The 23882-nt window shown below is 37.8% G+C and overlaps 1 protein-coding gene across 1 annotated transcript in view; it reads left to right on the top strand.

Annotated features, from left to right (window-relative positions):
- The first annotated feature begins 3237 nt into the window (after nt 1–3237).
- The window catches only part of LOC129392055 (dynamin-3-like), a 189860-nt gene continuing 169215 nt past the window's right edge, over nt 3238–23882 (top strand). The window contains exons 1-2 of the mRNA XM_055084164.1: nt 3238–3363; nt 21185–21294. Coding sequence (XP_054940139.1) covers nt 21203–21294 — 92 coding nt within the window. The 5' untranslated portion in view covers nt 3238–3363; nt 21185–21202. The remainder of the gene's footprint in view (nt 3364–21184; nt 21295–23882) is intronic.

The raw sequence follows: 23882 nt of genomic DNA on the forward strand, positions 1-23882 counted from the left end.
TTTTTTATACAGCAGGTTCTTATTAGTCATCAATTTTATACACATCAGTATATACATGTCAATCCCAATCTCCCAATTCATCCCACCACAACCACCACCCCCCCGCCACTTTCCCCCTTGGTGACCATACGTTTGTTCTCTACATCTGTGTCTCAATTTCTGCCCTGCAAACCGTTTCATCTGTACCATTTTTCTAGATTCCACATATATGCATTAATATACAATATTTGTTTTTCTCTTTCTGGCTTTCTTCACTCTGTATGACAGTCTCTAGATGCATCCACGTCTCTACAAATGACCCAATTTCGTTCCTTTTTATGGCTGAGTAATACTCCACTGTATATATGTACCACAAATTCTTTATCCATTCGTCTGTCTATGGGCATTTAGGTTGCTTCCAAGACCCGGCTATTGTAAATAGTGCTGCAATGAACATTGGGGTGCATGTGTCTTTTTGAATTATGGTTTTCTCTGGGTATATGCCCACTAGTGGGATTGCTGGGTAATATGGTAGTTCTATTTTTAGTTTTTGTCCGTTGATTCGTTTGCAAATATTTTCTCCCATTCTGAGGGCTGTCTTTTCGTCTTGCTTGTAGTTTCCTTTGTTTTGCAAAAGCTTTGAAGTTTCATTGGGTCCCATTTGTTTATTTTTGTTTTTATTTCCATTACTCTAGGAGGTGGATCAAAAAAGATCTTGCTGTGATTTATGTCAAAGAGTGTTCTTCCTGTGTTTTCCTCTACGAGTTTTATAGTGTCCAGTCTTACATTTAGGTCCCGAATCCATTTTGAGTTTATTTTTGTGTATGGTGTTAGAGAGTGTTCTAATTTCATTCTTTTACATATAGCTGTCCAGTTTTCCCAGCACCACTTATTGAAGAGAACGTCTTTTCTCCATTGTATAGCCTGGCCTCCTTTGTCATAGATTAGTTGACCATAGGTAGGTTTATCTCTGGCTGGGTGGGTCTATCTCTGGGCTTTATGTCCTGTTCCATTGATCTATGTATCTGTTTTTGTGCCAGTACCATACTGCCTTGACTTCTGTATCTTTGTAGTATAGTCTGAAGTCAGAGAGTCTGATTCCTCCAGCTCTGTTTTTTTCCCTCAAGACTGCTTTGGCTATGTGGGGTCTTTTGTGTCTCCATACAAATTTCAAGATTTTTTGTCCTAGTTTGTTCTAATGGTTTCTCAATTTTGTTTATCTTCTCAAAGAACCAGCTTTTAGTTGTATTGATCTTTGCTATTGTTTTTTTTGTTTCTATTTCATTTATTTCTGCTCCAATCTTTATGATTTCTTTCCTTCTGCTAACTTTGTATTTTGTTTGTTCTTCTTTTTCTAGTTCCTTTAGGTGTAAGTTTAGATTGTTTATTTGAGATTTTTCTTGTTTCTTAAGGTAGGCATGTATAACTATAAACTTCCCTCTTAGAACTTTTGCTGCATCCCATAGGTTTTGGATCGTCGTGTGTTCATTGTCATTTGTCTCTACCTATTTTTTGATTTCCTCTTTGATTTCTTCAGTGATCTCTTGGTTATTTAGTAACATACTGTTTAGCCTCATTCCTTCCAAAGTGATGGATTTTAATTCACATTAAAAGATGCTTATAGTTCCTAAAATTTTAAATATAAGTAAATAAATATAAAATATAATTTCTTGTAAGGAGAACTTATCATTGAGGCCTACTGTAATACCAATGTATAACGTTGTAGTAAGGAACAGAGAGGTTGCAAAAATGGTTTATAAACTCCTACGCACTAAAAAAACCGATTGTAATTTTTTATTAATTAAGAAGTTGATGTTATTAGCACTACTGAAAATGAAGCTAATGTATCAGTTAAATTCAGTAATTATGGAACATGTGTCTTCTACAAAGCTGGGTGCTGTAAATACTGAGAAAAATTAGAGTTACTTAAATAAGTCACTGCCAAGGAGGGGAGGCAGACAGATAAGTAAATAAATATGATAGTGAAAGAAGTACCACAACAAAGACATGTAGAAGATAAAGTGGAGGCAGCCAGCAGTTGCCTTATGTATTGAGGTGCTCCTATGTTGGGGGCATATAAATTTATATTTGTTATATCTTCTTCTTGGATTGATCCCTTGTTCATTATGTAGTGTCCTTCCTTGTCTCTTGTAACATTCTTTATTTTAAAGTCTATTTTATCTGATATGAGTATTGCTACTCCAGCTTTCTTTTGATTTCCATTTTCATGGAATATCATTTTCCATCCCCTCACTTTCAGTATGTATGTGTCCCTAGGTCAGAAGCGGGTCTCTTGTAGACAGCATATATATGAGTGTTGTTTTTGTATCCGTTCATCAAGCCTGTGTCTTTTGGTTGGAGCATTTAATCCATTCACGTTGAAGGTAATTATCGATATGTATGTTCCTATTACCATTTTCTTAATTGTTTTGGGTTTGTTTTTATAGGTCCTTTTTTTGTCTTGTGTTTCTCACTTCAAGAAGTTCCTTTAGCATTTGCTGTAGTGCTGGTTTGGTGGTGCTGAATTCTCTTAGCTTTTGCTTGTCTGTAAAGCTTTTGATTTCTCCATCGAATCAGAATGAGATCTTTGCTGGGTAGAGTAATCTTGGTTTTAGGTTCTTCCCTTTCATCACTTTAAGTATATTATGCCACTCCCTTCTGGCTTGTAGAGTTTCTGCTGAGAAATCAGCTGTTAACCTTATGGGATTTCCCTTGTATGTTATTGTCATTTTTCCCTGGCTGCTTTCAGTAATTTTCCTTTGTCCTTAATTTTTGCCAATTTGATTACTATGTGTCTCGGCGTGTTTCTCCTTGGGTTTATCCTGTATGGGACTCTCTGCGCTTCCTGGACTTTGGTGGCTATTTCCTTTTCCATGTTAGGGGGGTTTTCGACTATAATCTCTTCAAATGTTTTCTCTGGTCTTTTCTCTCTCTTTTCTCCTTCTGGGACCCCTATAATGCGAATGTTGTTGTGTTTAATGTTGTCCCAGAGGTCTCTTAGGCTGTCTTCATTTCTTTTAATTCTTTTTTGTTTATTCTGTTCCACAGCAGTGAATCCCACCATTCTGTCTTCCAGGCCACTTATCCGTTCTGCCTCAGTTATTCTTCTATTGATTCCTTCTAGTGTAGTTTTCATTTCAGTTATTGTATTGTTCATCTCTGTTTGTTTGTTCTTTAATCTTCTAGATCTTTGTTGAACATTTCTTACATCTTCTCGATCTTTGCCTCCATTCTTTCTCCGAGGTCCTGGATGGGGCTAATGGCAGACTCTGGGAGGGCTCACGCCAAGGAGTACTTCCCAGAACTTCTGCTGCCAGTGTCTTTGTCCTCACGGTGAGACAGAGCCACCCCCCAACTCTGCAGGAGACCCTCCAACACTAGCAGGTAGGTCTGGTTCAGTCTCTATGGGGTCACTGCTCCTTCCCCTGAGTCCTGATGCGCATACTACTTTGTGTGTGCCCCACAAGAGTGGAGTCTCTGTTTCCCCTAGTCCTTTAGAAGTCCTGCAGTCAAATCCCACTAGCCTTCAAAGCCTGATTCTCTAGGAATTCCTCCTCCCGTTGCCAGACCCCCAGGTTCAACTGGAAGCCTGACGTGGGGCTCAGAACATTCACTCCAGTGGGTGGACTTCTGTGGTGTAAGTGTTCTCCAGTTTGTGAGTCACCCACCCAGCAGTTATGGGATTTGATTTTATTATGATTGCGCCCCTCCTACCATCTCATTGTGGCTTCTCCTTTGTCTTTGGATGTGGGGTGTCTTTTTTGGTGGGTTCCAGTGTCTTCCTGTCCATGATTGTTCAGCAGTTAGTTGTAATTCCGGTGTTCTCGCAAGAGGGAGTCGCCCCTTTATTTTTCATAATACTCCATCACTAAGTTTTTTTTCAGCCTGTCCTTCTTTTTCTAATCATTCCTTCCAAAGTGATGGATTTTAATTCACATTAAAAGATGCTTATAGTTCCTAAAATTTTAAATATAAGTAAATAAATATAAAATATAATTTCTTGTAAGGAGAACTTATCATTGAGGCCTACTGTAATACCAATGTATAACGTTGTAGTAAGGAACAGAGAGGTTGCAAAAATGGTTTATAAACTCCTACGCACTAAAAAAACCGATTGTAATTTTTTATTAATTAAGAAGTTGATGTTATTAGCACTACTGAAAATGAAGCTAATGTATCAGTTAAATTCAGTAATTATGGAACATGTGTCTTCTACAAAGCTGGGTGCTGTAAATACTGAGAAAAATTAGAGTTACTTAAATAAGTCACTGCCAAGGAGGGGAGGCAGACAGATAAGTAAATAAATATGATAGTGAAAGAAGTACCACAACAAAGACATGTAGAAGATAAAGTGGAGGCAGCCAGCAGTTGCCTTATGTATTGAGGTGCTCCTATGTTGGGGGCATATAAATTTATATTTGTTATATCTTCTTCTTGGATTGATCCCTTGTTCATTATGTAGTGTCCTTCCTTGTCTCTTGTAACATTCTTTATTTTAAAGTCTATTTTATCTGATATGAGTATTGCTACTCCAGCTTTCTTTTGATTTCCATTTTCATGGAATATCATTTTCCATCCCCTCACTTTCAGTATGTATGTGTCCCTAGGTCAGACTGCAGTGGAGAGGGTGTGTCCATCACCCAACTGCTCAAGCTAAAAACAGAGGTGCTTTCCTTCATTCCTATCTTTACCTCATTCCTCTTTCTACCTGATTCAGGTTCAAGATTTGCTGACTCTACTTCAGGGACTGGCAAACCTTCCCTGTAAGAGGCTGATAGTATATATTTTAGGCTTTGTAGGCCACATGTGTTTTCTGTCACGTATTTTTGTTCTCTTTCTTTTTTCCATAACCATTTAACATAGTAAAAATCATTCTTAGCTATTAGGGCCATATGAACATAAGCTAAGGCCAGATTTAGCCCTCTGGGCTGTAGTTTGCCAAGAACTGCTCTCCTCTAAAACCTTTTCCCAAACCCAGTCACTTCTCTCTTCCAATGCTATCCTAGCTGTAAAGACCACTGTCTCTTTCCTGCACTACTGCATTAGTCTCCTATTTGGTTTCCTGCTCCTATTCTTGGCCCTCCCTAATTCACACTCCACAAAGTGGCCAAATGATCTTTTAAATCATACATATCACTTCCCATGTCAAGGAAGGCTTCCCTGATGAACGTATAAAAAAATAATGTCTTGCAACATTTCTGTTATACTTAAAGAACTGAGGTTGCTTTTTTTTCTTTTTTCGGGGGAGGGGACGTGGATCCTGGTATTTTTAGAAAAGCAATATAGTTTTCATCAGTCTAATTTTATTTTAAATATGTTAACACAGTTAAAATAAGAAGGGATCTGAGATTTATCTTTTTATATATTGAAATATAATTATTCTGAATAATAAAAGAGTAATTAAATTTAATTATAAGTAACCATTAAATCTAATTGTAAATAACTCAGTAAGTATTTAAGTTTAGCAAGAGTAAGAAAAGGAGGAGTGGGAGGAGGGGGTAGGGAGCATGGGGCAGGAAAGAGGATGACACACTGTCATCTAAAGTTGGATAAAACTCAGTATTTGTATTTATGTTGTTTATCTCTCTTTGGGTTGCTCTGGGTCTTTATTTATCTGGTCCTGTCTGTGTAAAACTTTTTCTATGTTATTAATGAGGTCTAGGTGTGAAAATCTCCATAACCTCCACTTACTTCTATTACTTTCTACCAGCTTCTTGATGATGTCTTTTCTTACCCTTAGCACCACCTTTTTCTGCTGTGTTCTCCCTTCCTCTTCCTTTGATTCACCCATTCTTCTTTTGTTAAGGGCCCAACCTTATTTTGTCTTTCCCAGGTATCCCTAATTCTTCCACAGCTCTATCTTTGAACCATACAGCTCAGCATTTTACCAACCTGGCTTCTTAAAGGAAGCAGATAATTTGCAGCAAAAATTAAACATAGGTTCAATTACACATGTCAGTATGAATTAGACACGTATTATTGAGATATTTTCAAGAGTTACTCTTTTAAATAGTACCTTCTTTTTCTCAAAAGATGAAAATGCTTTTTTCATCTATTGCCTCTTTGTTCCCATAACGTTAAGTTTATTTGTTTTCATTTTTCAATTTAAGGATTGAGTTTGTGTATTATTATCCCTGCTTTACATATAGTGAAAGTGAAGTGCAGAGCAGGAAAACAGTCCCCCCAAGGACCCTCAATGTATGCTCCAGCCAAGGCTGGGCCTCCCAGGTTCTGAGGGCCAGAGTGTTTTTTCTCCTGGTCCTGCTGAGGGCAGTTAGAAATTAAAGCAATTCCTAAGCTATGCTCAAAGTTATTTATAAGTCAGGGTCATTTGTTTGTACCTGTTTTGACCATGTCAACCCTTTTAAGAGAATTCCAAATACACTTTCTGTAAATCACTGTTTCTCAAACTTGGGTAATGTCCAAACACCCTTTAAAGAAAAAGAATCCTCATCAGTTATAAACATAGGCAAACTATTTTTATTTGTAATATTATTTATGTATGAACACAAAATTATTTTATTTTAAATATCTACAAATATATAAGTACCTTATGCTTATCATTCTACTTTAAAAAAGCGAAGAAAGTCAAATTCAAACAGAACTGTATTACCAAAAAACTTCGATTGATCAACAACATTAATGGGAGAGATGATGTCCTTTTAGGAAATGTCATTAGCTAATCAACAGGAATGTGTTCTGGCTGCCAGGCATAGTGTATTTTGAGGTTGGCATACTCTGTGCTGTATGACCCCACCATCCTCCTGCCACTTTTATCCTGTTGGAATGAAACTTCCATCCACCCATGGTACTGTGATGTCATTAGAGGAAAGTACGTAACTGATATATTGACATCTGTCTCTGCTCTTTTTTTCATCAGTATTCTGCAAAGTACTATTACTCAGTGCATACACAAACAGGGGCACTGAAACTGAATGCCAGTGTTCACTTATAGAGTGGCATTTCAGAAAATCCTTTATACTAATTTTATTAAATACCAACACAAAATTTTTTTAAATTCTCACAAGACCTCATAGACTCTGGGGGTCAGGAGACTCTAATTGCAGAAACACTACTCTAAGCATACTGCTTTAAGATATGGAGAAGCAGTCAGGGTTTTCTGGTCCAGCCTTGGACTAGGCCGGTACATACTGGGATGATTTAAGGGCAACCCAAGAATCTCAGACCTACCAGGTGGCCAAAGCACTTGAATGACTCAGTCCTTTCAGGTGAAAGGATTGAAGTACCCAATTTAAATGCAAAAATATTACCTGGGAGGGACTTCCCTGGGGGTCCAGTTGTTCAGACTTTGCCTTCCAATGCAGGGGGTGCAGGTTCGATCCCTGGGCAGGGAGCTAAGGTCCCACATGCCTCGTGGCCAAAAAGAAAAAAACCCAAAACATAAAGCGGAAACAATCTTGTAACAAATTCAATAAAGACTTTAAAAATGGTCCACATCAAAAAAAATTTTTAAAAAACGTTTCTAAAAAAAATATTTCCTGGGAAGAATAATTAATAACAATTGATTTTCTAGCGACATTAATTTATTATAAATGTAATTATGCATGAAACAAAGCCTAGCAGAAGGAGGCATAGTAGAGGTGAGTTTGATATCATCATAAATCAGCGTGTATTAAGTATCTACTAGTATCAGCGATCTACGGAGATAAACAAATTCCCCACTCTTAGCTTTTAAAATCTAGTTGGTAATATACAGGACAAATGGAGTGAGAGGGGGAGCTTTCTTGGGACATAGCTGAGGGAGAAATTTACAAACTAGGCAGCAGCAAAGCAGCCAGCCCAGGCCATCTTGGTGTGGAATCCACAGAGAAGAGAAACTGCCTAAATGCAAGATGTTTGGAGAAAGAAAACAAGCCTTTCCTACTTTTTAGTTTCCTAGTCAGTCTTGAGACTCCTGCTTATTTTTTTTAAAGTATCATAATATATCTGTAATAAAAAGTAGATGATTCTTCAATATTGAATTTCATTTTTGTATTTCCTTCAGAACTTGCACTCCCTCCAAGTAATTTCCTTGATCTATTTGGTACAAGCCATCGTGGGAGTGAAGGAGAGGAATTAGTATCACCCCTTAGCCTGTAGTCACATTTCCTCTCTCTGGATATGGACATAGTCCGACAGTTCTGGGTTTCTTACAAACCTTCCTTGAATAAGAACACAGAGTTGAAAGTTGTTGATATTGTTTCACTGCTTGTCACCCTCCTGGCTTGATATTGTTCATGTGATAAACACAGTGTTTAATGTGTTTATCTACTGGGCATATAATTAACTCATTTCCCTCATAGTTCTATAGTTTACAAGTGTAAAAGCTTACTATTGTAAGTATGTTGAAGAAACACCCACCTTACTGTTTTTATTGGTGGGAAGATGATGGCTAATAAAGTGTCCCCCAAGAAAAGGTAAACAAACATTAGGAATCCCTAAATGCACAGACTTCTGCATGATCTCATTTAATCATCACACCCCCTATGAAGCAAGAATTATCACCTCTATATAGAGATAAAATAAGGCTTAGAGAAATCAAGTAATTTGCCTGGGTTCACATGGCTAGTGTCAGAGCTCATATGTGAACCCCTGTCTTAATTCCAAACCATGTGTGTCCTTGTCCTTGACTCACTGGTCGTTGTTTCTCAGAGACTGGGGATAGGGCCACCTGTGCATGCAGTGAAAGCAGAGAGCACTTCTAGCTTAGGAAGCTTTTGGTTTCTTTTGGTTCCTTCTACAGGTCACTTCACTCTCCCTTTCTCTGTCTTCCCTCCACCTGCTCCTTTCTCTTTCTCTGTGCTACTTTTGTTCTTCATCACCCTTCCCCAAGAAAGCAGTGGGCAAGCTAGGATTAGGATTGATGGAGAAGAACTATTCCTCTTCTTTTTCCCTTGTCCGAAGCCTGTTTCTGGGCGGACATGTGTTTGAGCCAATAGCAGTACACAGACCACCAGCTGTGCTGAGCAATCCAGCCAAATCTCATTTTAAGTCCAGGGCTGCATCTCGGAAGGCACGTGGAAGGGGCCCCTTTTTCCCTGTTCCCATCCTGAGCCCACACTCCCTGGAACACAGGGAGAAGGGCTCTCAGTAAAGTACAGAGGGCATGATACTCAGGTCTCCTTTTCAAACAGTTGTTTCCCTCTCAGAAGGAACCTCACTGAATTATGTTAACATCAGCAGAGGAGTGGGAGGGGTAGTGGTCAATTCAAAGGACTTCAGAAAAGCTCACTAGTTTGGCTGAATGCTCAGTCCTGTTGCTTTCTTCCTTAGTGCTGCCTCTTTTTGAATGTTTCTTTGCTGAAATGATAGGGGAGAAAGGGAAAAATTGAGCCTTGATTTTTGTCTGTAGCTTGGTGACAAATGATGGGAGTAAAATTTAAACCGTTCATCTACTGAGTTCTGGGAATTGTCAGAGGATTTTATTTGTACATGGCTTCCTGACCCCCACTTTTCTAAGATAAGTAAAAATTATGCTGAATTCGTAAACAAGTTACTTTTATTGAGTTGAACTTTTACAAATGTATGGTGCATTTAGCCAAAATAACACTTTTATTTAATACAATTATACTCAAAGGGCTATGCATGTAGAATTTTGTATGATTAATATGCACTTGAAAGCGTTACAAAGTAAGCATAATTTCAGAGTTTGTGGGATCTCTTAAATTCACTTTGTAATTTAATGTGCAGCCACAGAAGTCAAAATTGAGGGATATTACCACCAGGAATTCGTATTATATCACATACCTTTTCATGTAAACTAGTCACCATTCCAAACTTGAAACTTTCTCTTAGAAAAATATAAATTGTGTTGCCTTGGAACACAGAAAGAAGTGAAGAAATGAGAGCATTAAACATTCGAAATATGCTAATTTTTTTTTTTTTTTCCCCCCCCCGGTACGCGGGCCTCTCACTGTTGTGGCCTCTCCCGTTGTGGAGCACAGGCTCCGGACGCGCAGGCTCAGCAGCCATGGCTCACAGGCCCAGCCGCTCCGCGGCACGTGGGATCCTCCCGGACCGGGGCACGAACCCACGTCCCCTTCATCGGCAGGCAGACTCTCAACCACTGCACCACCAGGGAAGCCCGAAATATGCTAATTTTAAAGTGCTTGCAGTATGTTTTGCCATGCTAAGTAAATTCCCTATACTTAGCTTACTAGTAGAGAAAATTTAACCCATGAAGTTCACTGTGATTATAGAGATAGTTGGTAATAGTTTATGAACATACATGCCACCAGGAATTTTTCTTTCTGTTTTATTCACATCATTTGCCTTATTTTGTTTCTTACAAATCTGCTCAAATGCTGTCACCTACCCCTTGAATTTTCGATTTAAAATTTCTCATACAGGTTATTTCTCATATGTATATAATTTTTCCTAGCTAAAGACTCTTTCCTTGAGTGAAAAGCCATAGAAATTCATAACTGCATAGCTTTCTCGCTCTCACTCACACACACACACACTCACACTCACGCTCACATTCACATACTCGCTAATAATCAGTTCATGTAGTTTTTTTAAAACGACTATTAAAATGGGAAATGTTTATTCTTCTGCTTTACTGGCTATTCATTTTTGCTAAGACATAATAGTACATGATGACTAGATATTGCTACTGTATTTTCAGAGTTCTTAATTATCAACAACAGAATCTACTCTAGCTACTTTAAGTAGCAAAACGTTAATTAAGGGAGATATACTGTTCAAAGAACCTTTAGGAAGGAAAAATTACAGAAATAGTCTGAGTTTCCAGGAATGGTTCTCCAAATTAAATTTCAGAATCTGGGTTGCCAGGGAGCTGTTTCCTCCACCAATCTGGAGGCAACACAATAAGGAAGCCACCCTATATTATATAGCCTCTGGATCCAGAGCCGTCCATACCACCTCTGCCATGATCCAGGCCAAGAAAACAGGTGCCACATCCTCTGTCTCTTTTCAGTGTGACTCACTTCTGAATCAAAGTCTGGCATGAGCACATCAGATTGGCTGAAACTATGTCTCATCTGGAGCCCTCACTGTAAGAGCAAGATTGGGAAGGGAAGGGGAGTTTTGAATTGAACTCAAACGTCACAAGGAGGTTGGAATGGGTGTTGAGATAGTCCATCCTCAGAATCCACTTCAGTTAATAGCTGTGATATATATAATCTATGGTCATTCTGTGCCATTCAGCTACTTGGAAATTCTATGTGTGAGTGAGGCTTGTGAAATATAGGATCTTCTTGTAAGGTGATCAGGTAGAAAGCTGACTTTTTCCTTGAAATGTTAGGATATGGGGCATTTTCTCTGAATCTATTTAGCTTCCCAGAGAACAACAGTCCAATATCCTGCCTGACAGAGGAATAGAAATCCATCTGGTTGCTGGCATTCTCGGGGGAGGGCAGGAAAGGGGGCTGAGGGACAGCATTTCAGTATAAAGGCTTTCACTAAGTTCTCTTGTTTTTAACCCATGTTTGCTGTCCACCCTGCCTGATATCTCTGGGTCCAAAACTTCTTTTGTATAATCTTTTCTCTAGGGAAAAGCCTCTGATCTCCTGCTGGGGTTAAGGAATGGGCTGCCATACTTAGAGGGAAGGACCCTATGTCATCAGTTGCTCTGTGTACTTCTGTGTATGGCTCTATCTGATCCTGCCCTTTCACTCCCACAACTGTATCCCTTCATGTGAGGTACCAGGTGCCTCCAAGGGGAAGACAGGACCCAAGTGGGGTGGCTTCTCCTCCATTCTCTCCCCGTGTAGGTGTTAGGAGGTGATAACTCCTATCTGTATGCTAAGTTAATGAATGCTCCTCTGTCTGCTTTTTCTCTTCCAAAGCTTTTGGGAAATCTCTTGTCCACTGTTTTCTCCCCTCCCATTTTCTTTGTCCTTGTGAATCAATATCTTTTTATTCCTTTACTGTTATATAGTGGGTTTGGTGGAGGGAAAGGCTATATATGCATGCAATCAATCTACCATGCTTAACTGTAAGTCCTTTAAATTTATTCTTTAGTACACTTATTATATCTGTCTTTTACATTGTCAGTGTATGTACAAATATTCATGAATATTGCTTTAAATATAAGGATTAATATAGAGATTAAATATAAACATTTAAGAATAAAATCATTAATGTTCTCACTTTCAAATTATAAAAGTACCTTTTTAATCGGGTGTAAGAGGAGTCCACATTTTGAGGGTAGCAGATGTACCTGAAATTATAGGGCAATATATATATATACTAAATGAAAAAAAAAAAAAAAGTGGTATTGCCCAAGAATGCCATGAGAAGTGAGGAGGGAGCCCTCCAGTGGGCTCTTATGGCCAGACAGGCTTCCTGGAGGAGGTGGAGATTTAACTGGACTCTGAAGAGAGAGAAGGAGCCAGGAAAAGAGCAGTGTCTCCAGTTGGGTAATGACAAGTGTGACTGTATTTCCCTTACCCAGTAGAGATATGCCAGTGTGTAGCTCCATTTAAGGATCTGAGTGAGTGCAGAGGGGGTAGCCATGAAGCCAATAGCATATAAACCTTGGAGTTTTCTTGGGCCTACTAGGACAGCCCATCAAAGGCACACATAGTTTCTTCAGTGCCCAAGAGGAAAATCTAAAGAAGTACTATTTACTAGCAGTGTGCTGGCTCACAGATGCTATTTACTACTCAAAATGTAATTCTGATTAAAGCAGGGTATTAAAGCCCAACTAAAAAGAAGGGTAGTTTATGAGTTTCATGCTTGTACATCTCTATAGTTATAACTTTTTAATAGCAATAAACACCAGATTTTAGTTTTCAACAGCATGTGGAACTAGTAATCTGGTATTCTCAATATTTTTATAGGCTCTTTTTTCTTTGATATTTTGATTATTTTATAAGTCAGTCATCATCTCTGAGTCCATAATCTAGGCAAAGCACCATGCCAGCCTAAGAGGGAACTCAGGCATATGTGCATTCAACACTTTGTAGAATGTCAACTATGCAACCAAAAGTAAGGAGGAAGCAGTTGCTTCCCTCAAAGACTTGATGCTTTGATGGGGAAGTCAGGACATAGTTATAGTGTAGCAAGGGAGCAAGATACATCGAATAACAAAAATAATTTAAAAAGTTAATAATAGTAATGGATTAGCTCTTTCCCTTAGGAGTTTACCTGGTAGTTGGAAAGGCAGAGCATACACACACTTAGATGAAACATTTGGACACTTAGAAAATAAGACAAAAATACAAAGTAATGTAGTACAAACCAAGCACACAAGTTTTGTCAAGGGATCAGACTTGGGTGGGAGGAATCCCGGAAATGGTAGAGGAGTCCTGAGTGCCATGCCTGGCCATAGCAGGAGCTCGTGGTGGTTCAGGAGCACTGCATACGTGGGTGAGTTTTTGGGGGGCACATCAAAGTGCCCAATCAGGCAGGCAGAGCATGGCAAGAGTGGTTTGAACTGGAAGGATTTGCTAGATTGTATCCATGGTTCTCAGAGATGCATTTGCTCAGTTAGAAGTCACAAGGAGGTAGATGGAGCTGCTTGGTGTAGTGGACTTAAAGGGGTGAGGCAAATCAAGTTCCAGGCAGACTGGAAGTGAGAGCAGAGCCCTGGCACTGTGGGAACATCTGGAGAATAAGACTAGCAGGTGAACCAGACTCTGGAAGAGGGATCCGGAGATCCAGGCCTGTGTACTAGAGTCCTTAGTCATTGCAACTGCATTTCTTAGGGCGAGAGGATGAGTCTTAATGGGCAGGTTTCTCATACCCCCACTCCTGCTTCAATTGAGGACCTACACTTTTTAATCTACTTAATGTAATGGGCTTCGGTGTCAGAATTTTTTTAAAGGATCCCACTGACTTGAAAATAATACGTCTACAAATAGGGTGGGGAAGGAAAAGAAGACAGAAAAGTGAGACCTATGATACGTGAAGAAAAAAATGTACATTGAGCTAGATGGAGTAATCTTTTGCAGGAATTTTGAGGGAAGAGAAACAGAGTGGCAAATAGACAGCAGTATTTCTAGTGGAGGAAATAGTATAGATGAAGACAAGATATGATTGGATGTGTTCTGTGTGGAAAGTGAAAATGCTTTGACTTCCGGGAAAGCAGGAGTCCCGTGGTTGGTGCAGTGGGTATGTTGAAGAATTAGAATGTACTCTGAAGGGCAATGCAGTGTCATCTTGGAAAATGAGGTGAGGTGAGGGTGGAAGCATGATGAGTATGTATGCTTTCATAATTCTTGTGTCAGTTATTCAAAGCATGAAAGGCTTATGTTAATTTATGAGGGCATCACATTTTTCTTGGCCCTGATCCCCACCCAGAAACCCAGGATAAAGTCTCCAGTTTCCCTGTTTGCAAACATTCTGGTCATAGTGTATCAAGGAAAAAAGAAAACATTGTCAGGGAAAAAATATTGATCAACATCATTGTCTCTTGAGCAGCAAGCAAATTATAATAACTGAGTGTCCCACTGTATCTCATGAGTTTTCAGGATTCTGCAAAAGCATCTATAGCCCCTGGACGAGGGATCTTTTCAGCTTGGACTGATCTGTGGGCTACTGCCCTGTTTTTGGACCAGGTTCTCGGTCGCTTCATCATTGTCATCATATTGTCTCCTCCTGTAGCTGGCACTGCAGTACCCCCTCTGTGCCCTACACACATCGTCGGTGCCGTTGTGTCCTACGGATGCCGCATTCATTGCTAGCAGAATGGTGCGGCACTGAGGGAGGACAAATATATGTCAGGTTCTCAATAGGAGAAGAGACATTTAACAAATTAGAAGTGTACAATATGGCAAATGTGGTAATAGAGAATGCACATGAAATATTATTGAGTATGAGAAAAGGAGTGGTCAAAACCAGGAATCTTTGCTCTGGTGAAGCACAGCTGTTCTCAGCAACATGGTATATTCTGTTAGTCTGTCGTGGACTCTGTTTCTAATCTGACTATTTATTAGCCTGAGAAATTGCCATGATGTTTAAAAATGTTAGAGCAAGGCAGTGAAGAATTATAACAAATCTCACATATTTAAAAAATAAATTTGGAACCATTATTATATATTTCAAAGATATATTTGGTGACTTTACTGGCTTTTTAAAATAGTTTTCTCTCATCTTTTACAATCTCTTTTATGTTCTGTCAATTTCTGAAACTTTATATCAGTTCTTACCTCTTAAGAGCAGCATATCTGCTGCATTTTGGTTTTTGTACTGTTTTGAAGTGTATTGGATTGTCACAGTATATTTATATGTTTAGGCCATGAGATTTTTTATTAAATCAAGTATGTTGGTCTAGGTTAGTAAAATTTCACTTAATAAACTATATGATACTAAGCAAAACACTTAAGTTAATTCAAAATCAATCTTTGAGGAATTTAAAATAAATTTTCATATCACATCTGGTTAGATCATTTTTAACATAATAGTATAGGTAGACATAATAGTAAAAATAGTATAGGTACACCATAAGAGTAAAATTCCATCATGTTGGTATTTTATTTGTAAATCATCATCAACAATCAAAGGTTTGCTAAGCAACATCTGTATATGCAGCAGTGTAATAACTGTTAAATGTAAACACAAAAGGATTATAACACAGTCCTTGCCCTCAAGGAGCTTCCAATCTACTTGAAGAAGAAAACCGAACATAAATAAGAAATGGCATTCTATATAGCCTATGACAAAAATTATGGGAAATTTGAGAGCTATACTTATATTGAGAAAAGGAAAGGTACCATGTTGCAAAATGAAGAAAATAATGGTGTTGAATGAGTGACATCAGCTTCGGAAGCTTTTGAAAATATACAGAAATTTCTTTCTGAATCTCCATTAAAAAATCTTTCTCTAGAATTTTGCAAATGCTTCCTCCATAATGTCTACTAAAGGTAAAATGTTTAAAATATCAAATTCTATTTCTTGTTTATTTACAAATATTACAAAAAACATTCTCTACTTTTCTCTTTTCTTTGCAAATGTAACCTACTTGAACAATAAAATTTACTGAACATTCTGAGTTCCAAATGAACAACTTTGACAGAAATTTTTTAATGTAATGCATTTACAAGATGAGGGTGTCTCATATAAGGTATACAGGCATACCTCATTTTATTGTGCTTCACTTTATTGCTCTTCTCAGATAATGTGTTTTTTTACAAATTGAAGTTTTGTAACAACCCTACCTTTTCAGATGATGGTTAGTGCAAAGTACTTTTAAATTAAGGTAAGTACGTTGTTTTTTTAGACATAATGCTATTCCACATTTAATAGACTACCGTATAGTGTAAACATAACTTTTATAGCATTGGGAAACCCCAAAAAAATCATTTGACTTGCTTTATTGTGACTTTGCTTTATTGCGGTGGTCTGGAACTAAACCTGTAATATCTCCAAGTTATGCCTATAATTTAAAAATTAATAGAATAAGCAATACCTATTGTATGAATTGAAAGGAGAGAGATGGGGAAGTGACACAGACAGACAGACAATTAAAAACCTGGGAAAACTTTTTGCACAGACTATAGAAACTTGAGCTGGATTCTAAATAGTGAACTGGTATGATAGAGAAAAGTTGACAGGGTGTCTCAATCTGGGAAAAGACTATTGGCAAATGTGTATTTGGTTGAAATGGAGACTTCCTATGGAAGAGTAAAGGAGATATTGACAAATAAGGATCGGACCAATTTGTAGGTGTTTTTCAATTTCACATTAAGGAGTTTCATGGAATTTCTTCCGTAAGTAATGGAGAGCTATGAACGTTTTGAAGGACTGTAATGAATTTGACAGGGTGGTTTAAGAAAATTGCCCTCCCTGGTGATGTTAGAGGAATTAGAAGACTAGATAGGAGGCCATTTATAACTGCATGCTTGTGAGATGCCAGGGACCTGGATTAATGTAGTGGGAATGTCAAACAATGGGAGCTCTGACAAATGCTTCAAACACAATGCAGCGTAGTCTTTATGTAATAAAGGAGGTGAAGGAAGACAATACATCATAAATGACAGTGAGGTTTCAGACTGGGTGACTGGGAGAATGATAAATACACCTGATGGCAGAAAGGTGTATTTATCAATTTTCAAGAGGAAAATTGAATGGATGAGAGGAAGGAAAGTGATGATAGGTACATGGGCTCATCACTGTCAATAGAAAGTTAATGTGAGTCACGTATGCCATTTAAAATTGTCTAGCAGCCACATTCAAAACAGTAGAAATAAACAGATGAAATTACGTTTAATAATACTTTATTTACCCCAATATATTCAAAGTATTATCATTTCAACATATAATCCATATAAAAGTATTAATGATATAGTATGCATTCTTTTTTTCATACTAAATCTTTGAAATCTGGTTTGTAGTTAACGCTTAAAGCTCATCCCAATTTGACTAGCTACATTTCAAATACTTGGTAGTCCCCTTAGCTAGAGGCTACCATATAGAACACTGGATTATGTTTAGGCAGTTTAATGGAGTTAAAAAGAATATGTAGGGCTTCCCTGGTGGCACAGTGGTTGAGAGTCTGCCTGCCCATGCAGGGGACGCAGGTTCGTGCCCCGGTCTGGGAAGATCCCACATGCCGCGGAGCGGCTGGGCCCATGAGCCATGGCTGCTGAGCCTGCGCCTCCGGAGCCTGTGCTCTGCAACGGGAGAGGCCACAACAGTGAGAGGCCCGCGTACGGCAAAAAAAAAAAAAAAAAAAAAAAAAATATGTAGCAAATGTCTCAGTTAAGCTGGTGCTAAGATTCACTATATTTTGGAAATTATAATTCTGTTTTTCCTTTCTCCTCCTCTATTTCTTTTGTTTATTTTAGCTATTTCATATTCAAGATGTTCTTTTAGCAGAATGTCATACTTTCCCCCAAACACCAAGAATTTTAGAAATATCCATGATATGTCATTTCTTTGCTCTCTCATTTAATTCTCCATTTGACTTATAACTTTAATTAAACAAATCAGTCTGAATCTTCTTTTTCTTCTATTTTTGTCAGTCTTAAAACTCTTCTACTGGGAAGCAGCCACACAGCACAGGGAGATCAGCTTGGTGCTTTGTGATCACCTAGAGGGGTTAGATAGGGAGGAGATATGGGGATATATGTATATGTATAGCTGATTCACTTTGTTATAAAGCAGAAACTAACACACCATTTAAATTATACTCCAATAAATTGGATATATAAACTTCAATTATACTCCAATAAAGATGTTAAAAAAAATACAGTACTGTACAGACATTTTTCCAAATAAGACATACAGATGGCCAACAAATACATGAAAAGGTGTTCAACATCACTAATTATCAGGGAAATGCAAATCAAAACCACAAGGAGATATCACCTCACACCTGTTAGAATGGCTATCATCGAGAAGACAAGATAACAAGTGTTGGCAAGAATGTGGAGAAAAGGAACACTTATGTACTATTGATGGGAATATAAATTATGGAAAACAGTATGGAGGTTCCTTAAGAAATTAAAAATAGAACTACCTTATGATCCAGCAATCCCACTTCCGGGTATATATCCAAAGAAATGAAAACAGAATCTTGAAGAGATAGCTGCACTCCCATGTTTATTGCAGCATTATTCACAATAGCCAAGATACAGAAACAACTTAAGTGACAGCTGATGGGTGAATGGATAAAACAGATATGGTATACACAGACAATGGAATATTATTCAACCATGAGAAAGAAGGAAATCCTGCCATTTGCAACAACATGGATGGACTTTAAGGGCATTATGCTAAGTGAAATAAGTCAGAGTAAGAGAAAATAATATAGGATATCACTTATTTGTATAATCTTAAAGAGCGAAACTCGGAAACAGAGAGTAGAATGGTGGTTACCAGGGGTGGGGGTGGGGAAAAAATAGGGAGACATTGGTCAGAGGGCACAAACTTCCACTTACAAGACAAATAAGTTCTAGCAATCTAATGTACAGCATGGTGATTATAGTTAATAATACTGTATTCTTAACTTGAAAGATGCTAAGACAGTAGATCTTATATATTCCCACCACAAAAAAAAATGGTAATTATGTGAGATGATGAAGGCATTGGCTAAAGCTATGATAGTAATCATTCTGCAATATATGTTTATCAAATCAACATGTTGTATACCTTAAAGGTACACAATGTTATATGTCAATTACATCTCAATAAAACTGGAAAAATAAAAAAATAAAAATAACTCTTGATTATGAAATAATTTAGCAATATGTCCTCAAAACTCTTAGATAAATGACATTTAGTCCTTTGGAAATGAAACTACATTTTTAATATTTCTCTGTCTGCATATGTGTGATTTCTCCAGTGTTTAATATCTGATGTAAACTTGCTGGAGTTCTGGTCTTCACTATATGCTAAAGAATGCAGTACAAAAGGGAGCCTACTTCTATAGAAAACATGCCAAGGACATTGTATTCCATCTTTACAATGAAATGCAGATTTTCCATTAAAGGCGAATCCATCATTTCAAAAGGTTGAATAGGATGATGCATTAAAAAAATCCAGCTGCTTAAATTTAGGACATTGAAAAACAACCAGTAAAAAAAATGTTCCCTGCGTCTCAAACATTTTCATTTGATTATGTATTGGGTAGCTTTTCATTCAGTCTGTGATCTTGCCTCTTAGAATGCTATCCTAAAATAGTCTGACAAGTCTTTCAAACAAGTTAGACCCAACTATACTGCTTCATTTATGTAAATTATGTATTTTGCTATTTAGAATATCCTTGTGTTTGCTAATATACTGTTAATTTTTGTACAAGAAACATTGGAATCTTCCTACAATGCTTTGCTTTTTCATGTTTATTCTTGGGCTTCTCTCACTGCCACTCAGTTTCTTTTATGTTTTTGTTTTGTTTTGTTTTGCTATCTTCTTTGAAGACCTTGTCTGCCAGGACAGCCATTTTGTTCTCCAACCAGCTTCCTTCAACTTCTTGAGTCATCTATTTCTCCCTGCCTCACTATTCTAAAGTGCTCTGCCCAACTTTCCCTGATTAATTTAGGAGTGAGAAGTGGCAAAGCCAGTGATAGTTCTTGCAGTAACGCTCTCTGATGTCTGCAGAGAGTGTGGTCCCCGCAAGTAAGCTAGGGAGCATGGAAGAGTTCTGCTCCACACTACTGAGCATAGACCAGTTCTCAAGCAAGAGCTGGAGGAGCTTCAGGAACAAAAAGGCTTATGTCAAACATATCTGTATGGTACATGTATTTCCCACAGGCATTAATAGTTGTTTATTAAAAGTCATGGCTAGATCTCCATGCTCTCCTCCTGTGGAGTCTAGGCCTGGTTTTTCTCAGGACTGTCACCCGAGATATACAGAGGACTACTGTTTAACAAGGACTGTGCTAAAGTGCCCCAGGTAATAGATATTGACTAGGTTTCTTAAACTGAGTATTCCACTCTCTCCTATTATACTGGTTGTTAGGCATTTATGCATATGATAATATTGTCCCTGGGACAGTCCTTAAGAGTAAATGTTTCTAATAATTCTTTGGCATCCAATATGTTTTGTTTTACCAAGACTAGTTTGGTCCCATTTGCAGACCTCCCCTCTCAAATGTGCATTTTCTTCCTAAAGTGTTGTTAATTTTAAGAGAATTTGTTCTAGTTAATATTAGTTCACTTCTAATGGGTTCTTTTTTTCTCAAAGAGTTTGACAATTTAATGGAATCATTTCTTTCTGGACCCACATTTTATTCTAGACTCAAAGGAAGGAAGTATTTTCTGTGCTTTATCATAGTTTATAGGTGGTATTTCATACTAGGGTCCTTGTGCTTCCAGTCTCTTGCCAGCTCTGGCTATCAAAACTGCTTAGGCTGCAAATAAAATATGAAATGAAATCCATCTGGCATTTCTCATTGAATTAGGACCAGAACATTTTTGTTAAATATTAACAGATGGCTAAATTTTTAATATCAAACTAACATTTTAAAACATCTAAGGGGACCCACATGAGGAAGAAAGGATAGAGGACCATGTGTTTTCTCCATCCCTGAGCCCTTCCTTCCTCTGCACTTTCCCTCCCCTCATTCTTCTGACCCACGTGTTGAGAACCATTGGAGTCTCCTATCTCAGATAATTTTTGTTCCTTCGTAGCTGGTATCAAAGTAGTGTGTGATGGTATCAAAATATTCTAATTAAATATTGACCAACTCAGGTGATGTGTTGCTATGGGCATGCTTCAAGATCTTTTGTTAAAGCCAATTCTCTCTCTCTCTCTCTCTCTCTCTCTCTCTCTCTCTCTCTCTCTCTATCTATCTAGGAAAAAGAAAAGAAGTATATGCTTCCCTTGGACAACCTGAAAGTTCGGGATGTGGAAAAAAGCTTTATGTCTAGCAAGCACATCTTTGCACTCTTTAATACAGAACAAAGGTAAGAAAATGAAGCAACTTTTGTCTTCACATTTTCTTTCCTTGAATTTCTACATGATCCAGAGACCATATTTGCAAGATTTCTTTTGCTCCCACCTTGAAATTTGTCAACTCTTCAGTTTTCCTTTCGTTTATTTTGTATTTTTAGCTTTTACCATAGGTTGTGGATTCAAAAGATTTAAACATAGAATAAGGAGGATCTTCAAGTATTAATTTATTTCCTGCTTTTCCAGCAGGCACCCATGTCATGCTGCTTCCATTCTTAAATTACATTTTGTTACTTTAAAGTCTTCCTTGTCCTGAATTTATTGTTTACATACTTATAAATAAATTACTCAGCTATAATTTTTTTTTTTTTTTTTTTTTGTGGTATGCGGGCCTCCCTCTGTTGTGGCCTCTCCCGTTGCGGAGCACAGGCTCCGGACACGCAGACTCAGCGGCCATGGCTCACGGGCCCAGCCGCTCCGCAGCACGTGGGATCCTCCCAGACCGGGGCGCGAACCCGGTTCCCCTGCATCGGCAGGCGGACGCGCAACCACTGCGCCACCAGGGAAGCCCAGTTATAATTTTTAATAGTCTCTGTCTAGCATGGATGAATATCACTTAAGACCTTCTCCTATGTATTATAACTCAATTCTTGCATTGGTGAATAGAATTATTCAGTTAATGTGAATGTAAATATATTGTTCTTTACAGTTTTTCAAAGCACTCTCTACTTTCATTGCCTGGTTTTTGTAACAATTGTCTGTGAGGTAAAAGATAGAGTACTGTGGTTACCATTTTCTAAATTAGAAATGTAGCTCAGAGACTTTCTAAAGATCACAAAATTAGCCCTGAATTTTCGCTGATTATCATGGAGTGCCATGGTTGTTCACTGAAACTAAGCAGTAAAGTTAAGTAAACAAATGGGGAGGCGACAGAGAATTGGATAGAGAGATGTAAAAAGGCTACAACTAGGCAAAAATAATAAAGGAGATATTTTCCAAATGGAATTGTTATAGGAACAAGCTAATTAATTTCTATGAGTCAGTTGTTAAGAGACTGAGTCACTAGGTGGAAGGATCTAATTTTAACCCATCTCTCAAAACCTTTTATCTTTATTTAGCAATGAATGAAGTCCCTTGATGAGGTTCAATGACTGGCCCAGGGTCAATCACACAGTAAATCAAAATAGCAAAAAAAAAAAAGCCCTTTTTCCTACATTCCCAGTCAGTTGTTCAGAATGACTCATTATACAAAAATACTTAGAAAAACCACAAGAGTGAGCATTTAAAGAATCAAGGGAAAAGAAAATTAAATACAACTCCCTACCAGATACTGTGATGGGATTTTATTAAAGACTTAGTATTGTTTTTGAGAGCAGCTTGTAAAAAGACACTGAAAATGATAAAGAATAAAAAGATTTCCTGGAGAGAGCAGTAGTGTGTCTTCCACTAAGGCAAAGCTCAGTACTGTTTACATACCTTCCTCAGAGCAACGGGGAGTTGGGAGGTCCTAAAGGAATCTTCAGGGGTATGCTCAGCCTTCTTGTCTGGATGCAGAGTGGGAAGTATGATTACCACACAGGAGGTCAAACTAAATTTGAATCCTTGATCAGCCTAGAAAGTTCAGGTTATAAAAGGGCTGAGTACAAAGTAAAAAAATCAGACAACGGTAAAGCATCTATTTAGACAAATACAGCTATGGATTTTAAAGACAGCAAAAAACACAAATATAAGAAAACTCTGGGCTTCTAAAAATCTAGGTATCCTGGAATTCTAGACTTGTCAGAAGGTATTGAACTCTTCAACCACTTCTCAAGACCTCTGTGTGTGCAAGAATGTCCCATCTACAGGCACATTTGCCATTTGTCTTTTCCTCTGAAATCTTGATTATTTTCAATTATTTTTGTACTGGCTAGGCCCTCCAGTACACTGTTAAGTACAATTGGGCATCCTTGTTTTGTTTCTGATTTTAAGGAAAATTATTTCACAACTTTATGGACTTTAAGCACTTTCTTATAGGTACCTGATATCAGGTAAAGAAGATCCCCTGGGTTCCTAGTTGCTAAGGTTTCTGTTTTAATCATGGACGGGTGTTTAACTCTTTTAAGTGCTTTTTTTGCCTCTGTGATTTTCTTCTTTAATCTGTTCATGTGGTGAAATATATTAATAGACCTTCTTATTGTAAACCATCCTTGATCTCCTGGGATTAAACATAAATTAAATTATGATGTATTATTATCTATTATGTGTTCCTGGCTTAAGTTTGCCAGCATTTTATTTAGACTTTTGCATCTATGTTCAAAAGTGAAATTGGCCCATAAATGTTCCTTTCTGTACTTTCCCTGCCTGGTTTTCATATCAAGGTTCTGTTAGCTTCATAAATGAGGTGGAAATAAGTTCTTATTTTTCTTTGGAACACTTTGTGTAAGGTAGGGATTAACTGTTAACTGATTGGTAGATCTCACCTGTAAAATCATCCAGCCCTGTGGGCAGTTTTGATAAGTAGACTTTTGACTAGTGATTTAATAATTATAGATTTGTTCAGGTTTTCTGTTTTTTTCCATGAGTCAGTTTAGACAAATTATATATTTTTTTAGGAAATTGT

This window comes from Physeter macrocephalus, chromosome 4, assembly GCF_002837175.3.
Source record: "Physeter macrocephalus isolate SW-GA chromosome 4, ASM283717v5, whole genome shotgun sequence".
Taxonomy (NCBI): Eukaryota; Metazoa; Chordata; class Mammalia; order Artiodactyla; family Physeteridae; genus Physeter; species Physeter macrocephalus.